General features: G+C 36.3%; 1 protein-coding gene across 25 annotated transcripts in view; it reads right to left on the bottom strand.

Moving 5' to 3' along the window:
* PLEKHA1 (pleckstrin homology domain containing A1) overlaps window positions 1–19,960 on the bottom strand; it is a 57,668-nt gene that overhangs the window by 12,044 nt on the left and 25,664 nt on the right. For 24 of the 25 annotated variants that reach the window (XR_010141380.1, XM_054521769.2, XM_054521764.2 and 21 more), the window contains 5 exon segments: window positions 19,822–19,867; window positions 13,540–13,637; window positions 7,215–7,340; window positions 4,250–4,393; window positions 2,284–2,352 (listed from right to left, as the gene is read on the bottom strand). Coding sequence is in view for 24 of the 25 variants with exons in the window: in XM_054521769.2 (XP_054377744.1) it covers window positions 2,284–2,352; window positions 4,250–4,393; window positions 7,215–7,340; window positions 13,540–13,637; window positions 19,822–19,867 (483 nt within the window). In the remaining variant the exon portion in view is untranslated. 25 annotated transcript variants of the gene reach the window in all.

Raw genomic sequence — 19,960 nt, 5'->3', positions numbered from 1 at the left:
GTTACAGTTTTTAAGATTTCACATTCAGATTCCAGATCTTCTGAATCACTTTTTGACTTGGAGCCACCAATGTCCATATTTTTCACTCCAAGCCATTCTTTGTGCCAAAAAGAGTGTTCATGATGCAGTATTTAAGAATGTTTCATGGTGTCCCTGAGATTTCCTCCCAAGCTCCCACCACCCTTTTCTGCACATGCTGATGCCGGTGTCTTCTGGATTTTACCCAAAGGTACTGTGCGTATGGCAAGCAGTCAACTACAGCACAGCTGCAGCCTGGCTGCCCCTCGTCCTTAGCAACTCTAAGACATACTGCTAAGACTTCAGAAATGTTAAAACTGGGGGAGGGGGAGCTGAAACAAGAATTATTACAGAAATACTAAGTTTTGAAAACCTGTATGCTGGGCATTATTCTGTGAAATTTGAGAGGAAGAACAAAGAACTACCATAGGAGATAAACTATACTCTGTAAAATTAGGAAAACTTAAGTATAGTTATAATTACTGACCTTTAAAGGTTTTCAGCTTTATCTGCAATTTCTAAATACTAAAAATATTCCTAATTATTAAAACTACTGTTGATGATGGGGACACATGTCAATTTCCCCACCAAAACTGAACTCCTGAAGGCCAGAGAACTTTGCTAATTATTCTCTTTTATTTCCAGTTCCCAGAACAGTGCACCAGGTTCATGGAGAGCTCAATGAATGTCTGTCGCATGAATGACTCTTCCCAGGAGTATTGGCTTTAAATAAAATCAATGAGACAACCTGCTAACCAAGCACAAGGATAGCCTTCTGAGACAACAAGGCAGGTACTTTCTGAAACAAGTAACTACTACTTTCAGTTGAGGCTCTTAAGCTTTGAGAAAGCCCCATGCTAAAATGGCATTTCTTGCTATGCTATGCCATTTTTCATTCATTCAAAGACACTTATTGTCTATCAAGTGCCAGGCCCTGTGATCATAAAAGACTACAAGAGTCTTTACCCTTAAGAAGCTCATTTAATTTAGTTGTAAAGACAAGAATGCACGTGATTGCAAAACTCTGGGAAGAGCATTATGATACAAGTATGCATAGGGTACCACAGGGCATATAAAGAGAAGACACTTAACCCAGAGTCTAAAAGCTTCCCAGAAGAGCTGACTCCTGAGGTGAATCTTAAAATGTTCCCTTCCTATACACTAGTGCTCTGCTGGCCAATACAGTGGCCATTGTGTGTAATGATGTAAATTTAAATTAATTAAAATGAAATAAAGTCAGTTCCTCAGTCACACTAGCCACATTTCCAGCACTCAACAGCTACATGTAGCTAGTGCCCTTGGACAATACAGATACGGCACATTTCCATTTGTGGAGAAAGTTCTAATGGACAATGCTGTTCTGGTGACTTCATTCAAATAAAGTATAAGTTCCCTTCTCAAAGGTCCCATACAAAAAGAAGAGGTAGGATAGACATGTATACTACAGAATTGCATTCAATTTATCCAATAAGCTACTTCAGGACTCAGATCACCCTATAATATTTTAAATAAGGATGCAACTCAAACAAGGCCAAGAGGGAATTTCAATTTCTGATTCTACCTTCAGGGAGGATAAAAACATCTTATGTGAAGTGATTTATGAGTCAATGTGAAATAGGTAAAGAAAATCTCAAGAGAAGGTAGAAATACAGAGGGTTAAATATTGACTTTTACAGACAGAATTCTTTACACCACTTTCCTCACTGTAATGTTACTTACTCTTTTTCCCCTTGTACAATACTTAATACCTATTTTAGTAGATAGGTACTTTGAAACTATGTCAATATCTCATTCCTCATCATACATATAGATATACATTCATTCACCAAAAAGTATTGTTTCTCTGAAAAGACTTGGCTTCTATTATCCTTAATATAGTTCCTGATTTTATCAATCGTGTGCATGTGACCATTCTCCCATCTCTGCCACCACCCCTTCCCCAGGTGGATGCCCTTCTCTCTGTACTCCACGTGGGGCTAACCCCCCAAGAGGACAGCCCCTTTAGAGGAAATTTATAGACTAGAGGATTCTGAGATCTTCAGATCTTTCAAGGTGGAATGCTGCTTTGAAGATAGGATCTTTTTACTTAAAAATGTATTTAAGAAAAATATCATTAACCAAAAGCATCACAACCAAATAAACTATATGTACCTCTAAAAACTAGACTTCTTCTAAAACTAGGGAACAGTACAAGAAATTATATATAATCACTACAATGCAACACTTTTCAAACATTCTTACAGCAACATTTATGACGTAACATACCAGTTCAGATTTGAAGTAGCCTATTGTGTTTTCATCCAACTGAAAATATCTTCTCTTCCAGTTTTTCATCTACCAGAGATGAACAGACATAAGACTTGTGTTTCTAAGAACGTCAAATGTTAGTCACCACTTAATTACCCTGATATGAACCCACAATCAGACATGCCAAGCACTGAAAAATCTCATTACTTCCCTTAGAGATGCGATAAATTAAACCTCATCCCTGTCTAGCTACCCAGGCTTTGAATTCCTAATTCAATTTCTGGTGCCTGGCTTTCATCTTTTATTGTATGATTTTATGTGTTTTTTTGTTTTTTTGTTTTTTTTTTGAGACAGGGTCTTGCTCTGTCACCCAGGCTGGAGTGCAATGGCGCGATGTCGGCTCACTGCCTCTGCCTTCTGGGTTCAAGCAATTCTCCTGCATCAGCCTCTCGAGTAGCTGGGATTACAGGCTCCCACCACTATGCCCAGCTAATTTTTGTATTTTTAGTAGAGACAGGGTTTCACCATGTTAGTCAGGCTGGTCTCAAACTCCTGACCTCAGGTGATCTGCCCACCTTGGCCTCCTAAAGTGCTGGGATTACAGGCGTGAGCCACCACGCCTGGCCTATTTCATATTTTTAATGTTCAAACTTTTTTTTTCTTTTAAAAGCATTTCCCCTTCCTCCTACTCCCCGCCCCCGCCCACCCCATGTAAAGAGCAAACACAGGAAATGTTATTAAACCACATCAAGTTTCTCCATCTGTAAAAACACATGAATTCTTCCACAACTACTTTATACATAGTAGTAAAGCAGTAAATATTTAATAAAGTAAACCTATTTTGTACAAATATTTTTTGTCAATAAAATACAGTTTTTGCAAAAGCACTTAAATATCTCTGACTGGTATTTTGGACTTAAGAGTAAAACAAAAAGGAACCATCAGGCTATGATGCTCAGTTGTGTGTAAATTGGGGCTTTCAGTCTACACACAGCCGAGTATCACAGCCTCATGAGAATTCCGACTCTACCTGCAGACATTCTACAGTAAGAAACCCCTGCCCTCACCATCATTTTCCTCAGCCTAAAGTAGGTCAAACAGGTGAAAGGACATTCCCCTAGCTGCCCTAAAAAAATTAAGAGTTGCCAAAAAGTGATGAGAAGTCAAACAGAACCACCAAAATAATTTTAAGTATTTCTTTACTCACAGACTTAAAAAATATTTTCAAAGTTTAAAGTTAATTTTCTCATGAAATTCTAAAGATTTAGTTCACATAGAGAGAATGGCTTAGATACTAAGGTATGTTGCAACCTTAGAAATATTGGTAAATTTACTTGCTCTTGCAAAAAATTCATCATGGAACTGATTATATGGGAATACCTGGGCTAACCCATAACAGCTTTTACTAAGTACCAGATGCCATGCAAAGGGAAACACACCTTTCTTATTTACATCTCTTAAAAAACAAAAACAAAACAAAACCCTAGATGGTAGGTTTTATATGATATTCCTTAAGACAGAAACTGAGGGCCTGAGAGGTTAAGTAAGTAGCCCAAGGTCAGAGAGTTTACCACAGAGGTCAGGCCAAAGCCTAATCAAGGAAGAGACCTCCTATGCCCCACTCCTTCTCCTGCCCCTGGCCTGCCATCTCCCCACTACAGCTCTCTTTCCCTGCCCCACTCCTGAGTATGAGTAGAGATGAATAGAAACACTTTCTAAAACATTAAACTGTTAGGAAAGCTCATTTAAACTGAAAGTCAGTGGTAATGGGCATTAACTTTCTTGGCCCCCTGCAAACCAAGCAAATAACAGCATTGAATTATAAACAGAGAATGTCCCCTATTTTATCTCCTGATTCTCCTCAGCATGCTGGTCTCTCACTTTGGGTCTTTCATAAAATAAAGCAAACAATTTCCATGTTAATTTGAGTTTGCTAGAACGTAATCCTTTTTCATTATTTCATGTGTTTTGTTAAGCTACTCACCACTGCTCCTTGTTTTACACAATATCCAGCTTTGATAACCGCACTATCTTGAGGTGGTTTAGGAGTAAAGTAAGGAAGATGGCTTTGTGACCGTTTCAGATTATTTCTGTCAATACTTTCACCACATTCATTTACTTCTTCTTTCTAAAATGAAGCAAAATAAATAAATTATTTTCTTGCTTGTTTAGCATACTTTTATTTCATGTTATCCCAGTTGAAAATCTTAAAATCCACCTTAGATTAGTTAGAAACAGGTTTTTGAAGAGTTTTCTAATTAATCTGAGACACCTACTCTTAATTTTCCTGTCACTGATTAAAGCACAAATTTCCATTCCTCTTGTTTTGCACAAGTCCTGCCACAAAAGTGCTCTTTTTTGGGGAAGGAGTTAACTTTTTATTTTGAAACAATTATAAGGATTCACCAGAAGCTGCCCAAAAAAAGTACAACAGGTCCCGTGTACCCTTTCACTAGTTTCCCCTCAAAGGGAAACTGCATAACATTATCAAAAAACAAGAAATGGACATTGGCACAACCCACAAACTTTATTCGGATTCCACCAGTTTTACATACATTCATTTGTCTATGTGTGTCTACACAGTTCTATGCAGTTTTATCACGTGTAGATCTGTGTAACTACTACCACATTTAAGACCCAGAATTGGTCATCATCCCAAGGCTCCTCTGTGAACTTTAGAGGTCCTACCCCTAAATCCCCTGGCAACCACTAATCTGTTCTCCAAGACTATAATTTTGACATTTTGAAAATATAATGTAAATGGAAGCATACAGAAGGTTATCTTTTGAGATTATCTTTTTTCACTCAGCACAATTCTCGAGATTTGTCCAGACTGTTCCTTGTATCTAGAGAGTTCATTCCTTTTTATTGCTATATTTTCCATGGTATGGATGGATGACCAGTTGTTTAACTGTTCACCCATTAAAGGACATCTGAGTTGTTTCCCACTTTTAGCTATTAGGAAAAAAGCTGCTATCAACATTCATGCACAAGTTTTTATGTGAACGTAATTTTCCCTTTCTCTATGATAAACACGTAGGCCTGCAAATGCTGGGTTGTACAGTAATCACAAGCTTACTTTTATTATTAAAAAAACAAAACAAAACAAAAACACTAAACTGTTTTTCAGAGTGGCTGATTTTCATTCCCACCAGCAACACCTGAGAGATCATGTTTCTCCTCATCCTTGGCAGCATTTGTGTTGTCACTTTTATTTTAGCCATTCTGATAGGTGTGCAGTGATCTCTTATTGTGCTCTTAATTTGTATTTTTTCCCTGCTAGCTAATGATGGTGAACATCTTTTCATGTGCTTACTTACCATCTGTTTATCTTTTATCTTTTGATGAAATATCTGTTCATGAATTTTCTAACTGGATTTCTTGGGCTTTCTACTGTTGGGTTCTGAGTTCTTTCTATGCTCTAGATAAAAGTCCTTTGTTGGACATGTGGTTTGCAAATATTTTCTCCCAGTTTGTACCTTTTCTTTTCATCCTCTTAAGAAGGTCTTTCATAGAGCAAGTATTTTTTATTTTGATGAGGTCCAATTTACCAATTTTTGCCTTTTATGATACATATATATTATTTTGTAATTTTTAAAACTATACTACAAAATAAATGATGCAATAAAATTATACCCCCCATAAAATCCTAGAAACTACGGAAATATCCATACCAAAATTACAATGCAACAAAATCTTAACTCTAGACAAAATTAAAACAGCCACAGATACAAACTAATACAGTATCCTAACACAACTACAGGAAAATAGTCTTACCCCTTATGTCAACATAGGTCATAATACCAGTGAAAGAAGCTTAATCTAGGTACATAGTAACCAGAAGGTTAACAGTTTAAAATCATTACTTTCGGAAAACGTAAACACACAATCCTAGCTTATTTTTTTATCCAACTTTGGTGAAAAATATATGCTCTATGACAGCAGGGAATTTCTGTTCATTAACATACCCTTTGCCAAGCATAAAGAAAGCACTCAATAGTTAATTAATTAATTAATGTTGTAATATTTCTAATCCCACTAATCACCCTCCCATAGCAAAAGACCTGAAAAATGTGGGGAATGATACAATTTGATTTAAAAGATTTATAAAGTGTCAAAGTCTTTTGAGTTCCAAAGGCACACTGGTAATGAAAATACCCAAGCTTGGCAATACCGATTGATTACTTTAAAATTCTTGGTTTCTCAACTACTAGTAACTTAATATCCATTACAAATTCATCCTTTTCAATAGCAAAACAAGAAATTCAAGCTCAGACAAGAGTTTTAGTTTCATCAAAAATTGTATATAAATTTATATTTTTCCTAAAACTCAAATAAAGACTCAATTTAGCATATTAGCACTTCTGAGACATAATTTAGTTAAAATCCCAGTCTTCTGTTTAGCCCACTTAGGCCAGGTTGTAAAAAAAATAGATTTTAAAAATTACTACTTGCAAACTCTTGACTCAGCAATTTTATTTCTAGGAATTTCTCCTTTAAGAATATTCATCATAGCATTGTTTACAAAGTAAAAGAAACAAAAAGGAAAAGGAACTCTATTTGTCCAATAGAGGATTTGTAATTTACGGTAAATCCATGGAAGAACTACTATGCACTCATTAAAAATGATATAAAAGGATTTCTGATGACTTGGAAAATGTTCATGATACAAGTGAAAAAATCTATTTACAAAATGTAATATACAACTCATATCTCCATTTCTGAGGTGAAAAGTACAATGAAGAAAGGCTCAGAGAAATCATGAGAAGTGTTAAATGTTATGTAATTTCCAAATGTTTTATAATAAATACTTTTGAAATAAACAAAAATATTTTATAGTAATTGAATATTATACTAATTAAGAAAAGATGCACTGTTTTAGTTTTAATAATATAAAAATCAATATACAATAATTAGACCCTCACACAACAGAAGAGTTACTTAATTACCTGAGTGGGAGTAATGATGGGTACGCCACCAACAATATCAGTTCTGTAAGACACTTGCTTTTTCCCACATTCACCATGGCGACTTAGGTTATCAGAATTAGGCTGTGAGTCTGACTGCTTTGGTACCTGAAATAGTAAATACAATGAATCATTTTGCAACCAGCATGATACATGTGAACCTGTTTTCTCACAGAATTTCTAATTATTCGTCCGTTTGTATATAGTTGACAAATACATATAAAAATTATAGTCCATGTATGTACTCCTTAAGTTATCACACTAATTTTTCTGTTAGAATAATATTTTATAATATAGCTATCACTGAATGAGTGCTGACTCGGGCAGGTACTAGTTCATACACTTTTCTCCTTTACTACTCCTGTCTACCCTATGCATAGGGGCTCTACCCCCCCTCAGAGGTAAGGAAATAGGCTCGGGGCATTAGGGAATAGAGGTTCAGATCCTGACTACAATACATTCTAGCCAAGTGTGTGTAACTCTTCCAAGCCCAACTGCTGTGCTCTAGACCCTGTTTATTGGCACACTTACTATTGGCTTACAGCTCTTTGCTGTTTTCTTCCCTTTCTCCATTCCTACCCATGATTCTGGGATTGTGGCATATTCAGTCTTTCCTGGCTTCAAGACAGAGACTATTACCAAAACCATAGTGTATTCAATAAATGTTGAAAGACTCAATGGACGAATCCAAAGTCAGCAGAAAAAAGAATAGCAAAATTCTTAAAACAAATCAGAAGTTTCAAAACAAAACTTTTCATTAGAAATTTAAAAAAGGAATTCCAATACTTCGATCAATGATAAATCGTTCACAAGTACAGGAAAACAATGACTGTGGTAACAGCAGAATCTCATATTAACACCTCACTAAAGTGGATGAAAGAATCAGAGGTATCACAAATTTTTAACATATATTTTTGCTTTTCTTATGTGATCTATTCAATAAATAAGGTACTCAGTTAATCATTATTTCTATCTGTAGACTGTTTAGCACATAGTCTGTATTTAAATTATACATTTTTAAGGCTGTGAATAAAATGTAATAAAATCTGCTCAGCATCAATTATGATGTTGAACATGATTTAGACTTTCTCCAATGATTTAAAGGGCATTTGGAACCTTGCAGTCTTTCAGAAACACTATGACAACTACTACTGACAATCACTGAAGTAGTGGTGTAGAAACATTTAACTTAAATATTTTGCTTGTCATATAGCTAATTCCTGTTAATAGAGTACTGGTAGAACTACAGGACACCACTCACATTGTATTCAAAGGCTCAAACCGTTTATTAGTGTGATTCCAAAGCAGTGTGGTTTCTCAAACTTTAGAGTGCATAAGGTATCACTCAGGAACATTATTTAAAACTTCAGATTCCCCTGCTTTGAACCCAGAAATTCTGACTCAACGTATCTATAGTGCAGCTCAAAAACCTGCACTTTAAGCAAGAACACCAGACATTTTTGAGGCAGGAGTTTCATAAACCACACTTTGAGAAACACTGCTCTAAAACCTGTGCTCTTCTTCTATATGATGCTACTCCCACCAGATTTGTAGAAAAGAGGGTATACAATGCAGATAAGCATTTGCAAAGCAGCTTTCTGCAAAATATTGAGCAAACATGGTCCATGTGTATATGAAAGAATGCTGAGCTACAGTAAGTCCCAATCCACACAAATGTAATTTATGGATATAATAAATGACTTGTCTCTTAAGTGACTTCTAAAACTCCCTCTCCCTTCCTTCCCCACATGCCTCCCTTGAAGTGGTTTCTCTTAGGCCTCAGGCCCAATCCTCCAGCCTCTGGTTCATATTCATACTACAATGCCCTCATCCACAGAAACAAAAGAGAGAGAAAACAGGAAAGAGAAGAGAATCCTGAATACCTCTTGAATTCTTCTAAGAACTTGCACATTGTGGAGTGCTTTTTAAAGACAATAAAATAATGAAGAGAATTTTCCTTGTCAAATAAAATTAGGATAGTATACCCTGGAACGATTTGCTAGGGAAGCTCATTATATTTTCTAATGAATAGCATCATATATTTCAATTATTCTGACAGAGAAAATATGGCCCAGTTATCTCACTGAGAACAGAAACTAGCATTAAGAGAACCTGAAACCAGAGAGAAAACAATCTATTCAACTAGATAAAATGAGAGGTGCTGCTAAGAGGTGACCCATAAGAAAACTAGCAGTTATTCTCTCAAGAAATTTAGTCAGACCTGGGAATTATTAAGAAAAACCTTTAAAATCATTCTAAAAAATACTGAAATTTATATTGGTTTTTCCATTTTTCTTAAATTACAGTATATTAAAAGTCCTTGCTTATGCTGTTAAACTCACTGCTTCTAATTTGTCTTTATAATAAAATCAGATGCTAATAGTTAACTTAGAACTGCATTTTACTATAAAAATTATCTAACTTGTAATCATCTTATTCCCTAAGAACAAGAAAAGTTCAAGCAAAATACCCATGAACATGGACAACTCCTTTAAAAACAATATGTACCACTGTAAAACTTGGTCTAAATTCAGCCATTAAGATAGACATTTTCAGGATACACCCCTGCCCCAAACCATCCAACTGTCCAGTGAAAATCAGAAAAGTGATCTCACTGGGCAGCTGGCACATGTCAGACACCGAATCCACTTGGTTTCTTTGTCTACTGCCTCTCTCCCTTTCCTTGGCTTTCTATCCTTTTTTACGTCCCAGCATTTTTTGTAGGAGATCTGAATGTAATCTTGGCAGGCATCTGCATGTGATCCTAGTAGTAGGAAATTCTAATAGTAGGAAAAGAAAAGGTAAAAATAACTAGAGAATAAAAAGACGAACAAAACAGATTTAAGTATTTATGAGTGAAATACATAAAAACGCTGCAGGTTTCTCAAAAGTTAAAGGGAAAGTTGATATTCAATTCACCAAGAATGAAAATGTAATGGGCTAGGCGCGGTGGCTCACGCCTGTAATCCCAGCACTTTGGGAGGCCGAGCTGGGTGGATCACTTGAGGCCAGGAGTTTTAAAACCAACCTGGACAACATGGCAAAAGCCAGTCTCTACTAAAAATACAAAAATTAGCTGGATGTGGTGGCACACACCTGTAATCCCAGCTACTTAGGAGGCTGAGGCACAAGAATCACTTGAATCCCAGTGGCAGAGGCTGCAGTGAGCTGGGATAGCACCACTGTACTCCAGCCTGGGCAACAGAGCGAGACTCTGTCTCAAAAAAAAAAAAAAAAAGAAAGAATGAAATTGTGATAATGATAATGTTCAATTCACTGAGGATAAAAACGTGCAGACACAAACTCCTGGGTCTTACAATCTTTCTGAGAATTCTACATCTACTTGTTTCCAGTTTCTATTAAAAATATATCAAACTTGTGGAGTTTCTGCCACAAATTCAAAGTACTAATTTTTCGATTCAAATCGAACATTTATTTTTAAATTTTAAAAAAGACATGTTTAAAAATAATGGATCTCTGTTCAGGAATAAACCATACATATCTTAGACATTCCTTAATAATCAATAAGGGAACAGAAACCACCATATTTATGTTGTTATTACTATAAATGAACAGTGGAAAGCATACTTTAAAATTTGATTTTCCTCACTCCAGTCATTGATACACCCCCTTCAGGGCTGATTCTCCTACTGTTGCTCTTTTCCTTTTTGTGCATGTGTAATACAGATGGTCCAGGACTTACAATGGTTCAACTTATAATTTTTCAACTTTACAAGTGGGTTTGTTGGGGTATTAAATGGATTTTCAACTTGTGTTTTTGACTTACAATGGGTTTATAAGGATGTAACCCCATCATAAGTTGAAAAGTAACTATAAAGGGAAAAGAATTTCAAGTGGCACCCACCTAGACTTAAGTAAGGGAAGTCACAGACTATAGTGTTAGAGGATAATGGATTAAAATGGCAAGATATTATAACTAGGAAATAGTTTAAAAATCATCATTCCCTTACCCATTGCCCTCTAACCACCTCTATTTTGAAACCACACACTTCCAAACTCTAATTTTGGATTTCCAAAATTTTAAAATTTATATATCACACAGTACTTAGCAGACCACTCAATTACAGAGTTGACCAAAATGAGAGTGATCCCATAGAAAGATTGATGTATTAAGTACATATATCAAAATGTACATTTTAAGTTTTCAAATAATCTACATGTAAATCATCAGCAATGTTCATAGGAAAATATAACAAATTAGAGATTCCACACTTTAATACACTTAAATGTATAAAATGCACATGAAACTGGTAAGATATTTTTAAGGAATAAAATTAACATAAAGCATCTTATTAAAGCATAGGAAATTATTTCATTGCTATCCTATGAGTTAAATGTGTGTCTATCTAAAGTTTATTTTTAATAAGTGCTATCAAATCTATACTCACTTTAATGCAGTTATAACCACTTTAGTAATAAGGATTTCTATATCTTATATGTATTTATATTTTCCAAATGTGAATTATAAAAACATCAAAATCATTTACCAAATTTATCTTAAAAACTATAAAAATTTCAACATATAAAATAAAATTGCAAGACCACAAAAGCTACTTAGAAGTCTTTTTAGAATTCTATTTAGAATCTCTAACCTGTTTTTCCTTCATGCTAAAAAGCTTACCAGTGTCATTTGTATAAGACTGTTTCATACCATTGATAAATTAGACATAGCAATTCAAGACCCCCCAAAATGGTAAAAAGCCTGAGACCATTCACTACTTTTTCTCTTAAAGCACTAAGAAACCAGTGCTGCTTCTTATTGCAAATTGTAAAACATGAATTTAGTAAAGTTATGAGATATTATCTTTCTAAAGAAATTTTTCAAGCAGGGAATATTTATTAGAAGAGTTAAAATGATTAAAAGCTTTTAAGAATATGTATGTCTGAATCAGGTTAAAAAATTGCTTTCCTGATACTGCACAAACCTAAAATAACTTCTGCTTCATGTACAGATCAGATGCAGTGCATAGGCATTTTCTGTCATGTGGTAACAAGATGTTCTAGAGCAAAACAAAAAAATTTGACTTAACTCTGAGAACAGCTTTAACTATATTGACTCTTTATTGTGTTGTGATATAAATATGAAATTATTCATTTTAGATGGAAACTAATGAGTGACTAACATATGCTGACTTTCAGGGCACATGTTCTTTGAGAATAAGTCACTTAGGGTCAGTATATAACTGCACTTTATTTAAAAAAAAACAAAAACAAAAACGCAATTGACACAAAATCTCACAACACAAGAACTCCTTCCCAACATTTTCCAGGCAGGCCTGCTATGTATTTCTCTACAAAAGTGTAAAGGGAAAGGTGAGGCAAGGTACAATCAAAATAGAGCCTATCTACTTGCTGCTCATCATCACTAGCAAACTCTCTCAGTAAAGGTTTTTGGCTTTAGAACAAAAGAGTAAGGAGAAGGCTGTTCTTGTTCAGGAAGCAGTAAGGCACTGCACTTCAGAGTTCGGGCTCCAGAGGCCAACAAACTGGACTGGGCTTCCACCTCCATAATCTACCAGCTATAACACTGGTAGATTAATCTTTCTAAGCCTCACTTTTCCAGTTCATTTAAGGAAAACCTTCGGTCTAAGATCTGACACAGTGTTAATAAATATTCATCAGGAAACCAAAAAAGAAAAGCAGCACACATTAGAAGCAAGAAATTGTAGCATGGGAAAGGAGGGCAAGGGTACCAAGCCCTGGAACGCAAGGAAAAAAATCGGACATGGGAAGAAGTTTAGAGCCTGAGACAAACTTCTCAAAGGTCACATGGGCAGGACCCTCTGACTGCCGCAACCCTTTAGACACTATTCCTATCCCTATCCCTCATTTTTCAGCCTTCATCTCCCCTTGTCCTGCTCCTGTTTTCACCTCTTTCCCTATCTGACCCCAATCCCAGTCATGGCTTAGAAGAGAGAAGTGCCTATTCCTCAGGTAGGTGACAGGAAATCTCTTACACTACACTGGAAGAAAAATATATATCCTCCCGATAGAACTCTACGTGCTAAGCGCATTTTCTCCTAGAAACGTTGTAAGAAGTGATTAAGATCTGCAGTAATATATCTCCTTATTAGGTGCATAAGTTAAAAAGACAATCATGGGCTGATTAAAGGGCCAACAGTCACCAAGTACAAGAAAACATATTCACATTCTGAACACCTGTCTTTTAAACAAAGCTTGAGTATGAACCCTGTTGGTAAGATGGGAACATTTCGTAGGTGTATTTTCAAAATGAAAAGATTAATTCCAGACATCGAACATTTTTCAAAAAAATACATATACTTACTGTAATTTTTATAGCTTTGTTTAACACATTTACCCATTCCACTAGGTCCTGCTGATCATTGGCTTGTAGGAAGTACTTCCTCATTCCTGCATTCATAACTGTTGATAGAAAAAAAACCACACCAAATATTGTACTTATTACCTCTAAATTTATGTTTGCAGTAGCTGAAAAACCTTGCTAGGTTCAATACCGTGACTCTCGTGGATTTGACAAAATATATCAGACCACATGTAATACAGCTTTTATCACACAATAACACAGGTAAAACTCTTATTTTGTTATGGCCATTTTGTTTATTAAATGGATACACCACAATACATTTAGTCAATCCCCTAATGATAGACACTTAGGCTATTTCCGGTTTTTGAAATTATATAAAATATCACAATGAAACATCATATACATATATTTCTCCACACTTGGCTAGCATTTCTGGGGGATAAATTTCTTGACATAGATTTGTTGGGTCAAAGACAACTGACATTTAATTATAGGTATTTCCAAATCATCTTCCCACAAAGTTGAATCCGTTCACATTCCTACCAACCACATACACAGTTTCTTTCATCGAATACCCCTCACCAGAACTGGTTGTTAGCACCTGTGGATACCTCTAGTTTCTAGTTTTCAAAGGCTCTGTGGCACTGGGGCTGGTAGTCTGCAAACAATACTTCCTAGACCCCATCTGAGGCCATTCTCTGCCAGTGGGAGGTACTGATGAGAGACTGTAAGGTGGGAGAGTGGAGACGGAAAGAGGAGACTCTCCTTGATTCCTGCTGTTGTTGACCTCTCTCCAACAGCAGCACACAACTAGCTACTGTTAGGGGCCTTTTCCTGCCCCCTACGCCAGCCTTGCAGAGTCCCCTTGGATACTAATAGCTCCATGCTGGCTTCTACTCCACTGCCCTAGGTTATAGTAATACTACTGCCTCTTCCCTTTTGTCTCTCTAGCCCTTGAGTAGTAGTTGCTTCATGCATCTAATTCCTGCGTTACTTCAGCATTCCCTTCATGTTCTTTCAGCCTTCCAATATTTGGGTAACCAATTCCCCATAACAAATCCCTTAGGTTTGAAATATCTAGTGTGGTGTTTTCCTGGCTAATACTCTTTAACAACCTAATTGGTAAATAATTGTACCTTGTTCAAATTTTAATTTCTTTGGTTATTGAGATAAATTAGTTTTGTAAGTTTATTAGCCATCTGCATTTATTTTGTGAGTTTTGTTGACTTTCTTTACCCACGTTTCTCCTGAATTCATTATTAATTTATAGCAACTTCTATATTAATCTTTTCTGCTTTATTACCAATACTTTACCCAGTCTGTTTTATTTTAACAGTATTTTTGATCAGACAGAAATATACTATGAATCTTTTCTATAAATGCATCCAGATTTCATATCATCTAGAAAATCTCCCTAACTTAAGATTTATTTTTCTAGACCTTATGAATTTCCTTTATATTTTGAATCTTAATACATTTGGAACTTTTATGCAATTTAGTTTCTATATTCCCCTTTAGGGACTAGGTACTTTTATCAAGCAAAGCACATGTGCACATACAGTTGTCTATAAACTATCATAGTCCACTCTTGAATTAAAGCTATTTATTATACACCATCTGCATTTATTTTTAAAAGCATAAATATTATTCTAGCTAAGTATCTGAATAATTATACTGTTGCAATTGTTCAGATATAAAAATAACTTCCAAACGTCTCCACCAAAATTTTAAAAGATATACTAGCACACAGTTGAATGTGACTAAGAGAAGGGGAAATGCAAACTCTCAAGAAAAACACACAAGATTTTGAAATTGGGACTGAGACCAAAACACTCTAAACTACAGCTTCCTTGAATTGAGATGAAGGTCTCAGAAAGGAAGTCAAAGCCTATCTTGTAAAGCGCTGCAAAACAACCAGTCTATAACCTTAAAAGAAATTTAACACACTGGAAATCTGTTCTTGTACATCTTTCTAGAGACTGGAAAAGTTATAATTGCCATAAATATATATTAAGATAAATCTGTAATTCACTAGGATGCTATATCTATCAATAAATAACTTTTGTTTTTAATTTCTAGCCATCGGTAAGGCTTCCTTTTATAATCTTTTTTCAGGTTAGGCTGAAGCAGAGCTCTCCTCATTCATAATGGCTTCTTCCCCTCAATGTTATTTTGGGCATCTGCCCAGAACATCTGAAGAGTTTAAAAATCTATGCACTTATTAATATACTACACTTGGTACACAGTAAGTGCTTAATATATATTCTTTTGAATAAATATTTATATAAGGATCTCTTCTAAGGGAAGGAAGAGATGCAAATATATATCTAAAAAAGACCCCTAGTATACCTTGCAATCTGAATAAAATCTCATGTACTTTAAGAATTACTTCATGGCAAGATGTAGATATATAGGTATGATCTAGAAAAAAAAATCAGCCTAGAATCAATCTAACCTAACTAGCTTATGCACTTACAAGCAATATCATCTTTTAAACATTATTTAATTTCTCTGAGCCTGATACTCCTCATCTGTGAATTGGGAATGCCACTCATTCCACCTCCTTAAGAGGTGATGATCATATATGTAAAGAAACTAACACAGTGCTTGGTACAGAATATTCCTCACTGCCATCATCTGGAGATTTCTAAGGAGTAAGGAAGCACTATAAAAAATGTAAAGCAGGGCACAGTGGCTCACGCCTGTAATCCCAGCACTTTGGGAGGCCAAGGCAGGCCAATCACTTGAGGTCAGGGGTTCGAGACAAGCCTGGCCAACATGATGAAACCCTGTCTCTACTCAAAATACAAAAATTAGCCAGGCATGGTGGTGGGCACCTGTAATCCCAGCTACTTGGGAGGCTAAGGCAGGAGAATCGCTTGAACCCAGGAGGTGGAGGTTGCAGTGAGCCAAGATTAAACCATTGCATTCCGGCCTGGGGGACAGTGTGAGGCTCCATCTCAAAAGAAAAAAAAAGGGAAAGCAAGTTACTGAAATGTGGTGTTTAGCAACATTGGTGGTGAGGGGAGAAAGGGAAAGAAATAAAATCTTTGAACAATAAAAAAAAAACTCTGACACTGCTAAGTTGCCATAAAAACCCTAAAGCAAGTGTTTCATTGTGAATAATAAATGCATCCCTAGAAGCTTGTATGCTTCCTACCTTTTCCACTTGAGTATTTAATTTCAAATCTTTATGATTAGAATGAATACATAAAATGGATAAAACTTGAAGCATAAACATTAGCTTAACTGCAAACAAAAATCATCTCACAACCTGAGATCAACTGGTTATGAATATACAGTTTTGGATCAAGAGGTTCTAAGGTATTTTATCATATTCTTTGTCAATTTTCCCCACTCTGTTTTCTCTATTCTGTACTTTCCTCTGTCCTCTCACAGTCTCTATCAGATGCTGGACTTGATGGTTTTTATCTCTTTTCCATTATCTATCTTTACCTTTGTTCTACTTTCAGATTTCTTTGACTTTTTCTTCCAAGTTTTGCATTGTCTCATGTTCCTTCTCCTGTTTGATAATCCGCTCTCATCAAATGTTCAGTCATCCTGGGCTGTCTATTCATATTTTAAAAGAAAGTGCTAAAAAGACTGATGAAAAGCTCTCTTGGGTTGTTGTAGGGCTGTTGATTGTGGACCTTACTAGTCAACTACGGCAAGCTCTTCCAGTAGAAATGCCCAGATGTCAGTCAGTATTTATGGATCTTTTCTCTAGGGTATTCAGATCTTACTCACCTAAACCTGGCTGCCCAGCGCTCTGGGGCTGGGGTTGCACTGATTGTGCAGACTTTCATTTAATCTTCCTATTTTCAGTTTCATGCCTCATTCCTTTCGTTCTCTGGGACTAGTGCCCCTAAATATACAGCCTCACTGATTCTATTCCTGGAGACACCACACATCCCATTACCTGCTGGGACAGGGGAAGGGTGTCTGCCTGATTGAGCTAGATGGAGGTAGGGAATAGAGGTTGTTTCTGATATAGATATGCAAACGAAGTCCCTGTTTTTGGTCCTTCCTCACTGTTGCTTCCCCAGAAAATCTATCTCCTATACCTAAGCCTATCTAGTAGAGTTGGGGTGGGGGCAGAACACTTAAATGGTGAGCTTTTCATTGGCCTCTTCCTCCACTCTGCTAAATCATCTACCATTCCTCTATCTACTTTCCAACTTTATACACGGAGGGTTATAGATACTCTGCTCCCTCCATCAAAAATGGCTTGCGCGTTTCTTGTTCTCACTAGTTTGGGACAATTTGAGAGAAAATATGTTGCCACTTTGAATGAAAGTTGTGGTTCTATTTTAGAAGTCAGTGCTTCTCTCTCTGAAGGTAAGCATTTCATGAATCTTTACTCCCACTAGCAGTAGAGGACTAATAAACTATTGCCTGACCAATGAACGACTAATCTTAGTTTTTGATTCCAACTAAAATCACCCATTCTAAATACTCCAATAACTATGAATGTCAAGTCTATTACTGTATGTTACTATTCCTGTAAGTTTGAGATTTTAGGAAAAAAAGGGTTGTCAAAAGTATGTGCATTATACATTCTAAAATACAAAGTTCTTAGTTATCTGACTTGCAATATCCATTCATTTACAAGGCTCTGAGGCATTTTCCTGTTTCGTAACCAAAATTATAATTAGTAATAAACATGTAACTTTTAAAAATAGCTTCATAGTGAGATAAAAGCATTTTAGAGGATTCCTTTGACAGCCACATTTCATCTTGCTCATATCAAGATGCTATTCCTAACTACTGCCTAAAGAAATCTGCCCTTTTCAAGCAAAAGAGAGCAAAGAACTCCAATTCTACTTCCAAAAGTATCTCTCACTTTAATGTGAAAGTCTCTTTTGATGTTAGTTGGCCACTCCAAATATTTGTTCCTTCAGTCACTAATGTCCACTAACATACTCTCTGAGAGGGTATCAATTCTCCTAGCTTCGACTACCACCCACTTTTCAACAGACTCCGAATTTCTCCATTCTTGACCCTAAAGCTCCATCCAGTCCTCAATTACTGTCAACAGAACATTTCCATTTGGAAGTTCCCCATCATTTCAACTCCATAGCAAACATTTTACCTTGTGTAACCAGCTCTCCCTGACTTCTCATTTCTTTACTTGAAGCAAACGTCCCTGCTTCTCTCTTCCCTCCAATTCCCCCATATCCACCAAGCCCCTGCACTTTTCCTTCTTTTCACCCTTCCTCCTTCTCCTATTGCCACCACCCTAACTCAGGACCTTACATAAGTACAGTAGTTCAAAAGCCACTTACCCAGTCTACCTACATCAAAACTTTCCTATGCATACAAAAAAAAACACAAACAAACAAACAAAAACCCTCCTTCACCTTATGTCTGCTTTCCAGATGCTCTCTTTTTCTTCTCCTTTGTTCAAAGTAATAAAACCTATTGCTCATCAAAACACAGCACCCTGGCTTCTGCCTGCCTTTTTACTCTCTAGCCACTTATCATACCCTCTAGCTTCAGAGTGTTCAGCTCCAGAGACACCACGCTCTTCTCCCCACAAGCCTCTGCATGTAGTCCTCCTGCCTTTTCTCTGCAGTGGTAAAGGATATAAGCAGAAAGCTAGCTGGCCACCAATGTAAGCATCTCCTCCTCCAGTGAGGCTCCCCGACTCCTGAGCTCCCCAATAAAGATTTGAAGGTCATTCTTTGTGCTTCTTTAATAGACTGCATATCCCTTTATCTACAGGTTGTGACAACTGCAATATTAATTGCCTGGTATTTTTTATTTATGAGCCAACCAGCCTTAAGGGCAGCAACTGTTTCTTATTCATCTTACAGCTCCAGTGCCAAGCACAGTGCCTGGCATATACTAAACATTTGCTGAGTAAGTTAATCCAATACCCTCAACTACTCCTACCCCAAACTGAGCATTTCTCACCACCCAAAAGCTAAAGACCAAATCCTTTTAATTATTAATATGTTTAATATAGAATAACATGACGTAGAAAGTTAAAAATTCCCTGAAATCTCACTGGAGATGATCATTATAAATGCCAAAATAACAGTTACATACGGGTAGAAGGAGATGGTTGTAACTAGGATGGCACACAGGAAAGGGGCTTCAGGGTTAGGGGAGACAGGGTGCAAAATATTATTTCCTTATCTGTATAACAGTTACAAGGGAATTCACTTTAGAATAATTCATTAAGCCATAGGTTTTGTGTGGTTTTCTGCAACAGTTTTCTTTTACAATATGATACAATTATATCAGTCTATTTAAAATACATATAATATGGCTACTTACCAAAACAGAACTCCGCCTTTGGCCTTAGTTTAGTAGCATCGCTAACCTAAAAAGAAAAATAGAGACGGGTTCCTCACTTCTCCATATAATCCTAAAACCAACCTTACATACTATGTAAACTTCCACATGTATGATTCCC

This window comes from Pongo abelii, chromosome 8 (assembly GCF_028885655.2).
Source record: "Pongo abelii isolate AG06213 chromosome 8, NHGRI_mPonAbe1-v2.0_pri, whole genome shotgun sequence".
NCBI classification, from domain to species: Eukaryota; Metazoa; Chordata; class Mammalia; order Primates; family Hominidae; genus Pongo; species Pongo abelii.
Note: the sequence above shows the minus strand (reverse complement) of the source record. Positions and strands in the feature narration are given on the sequence as shown.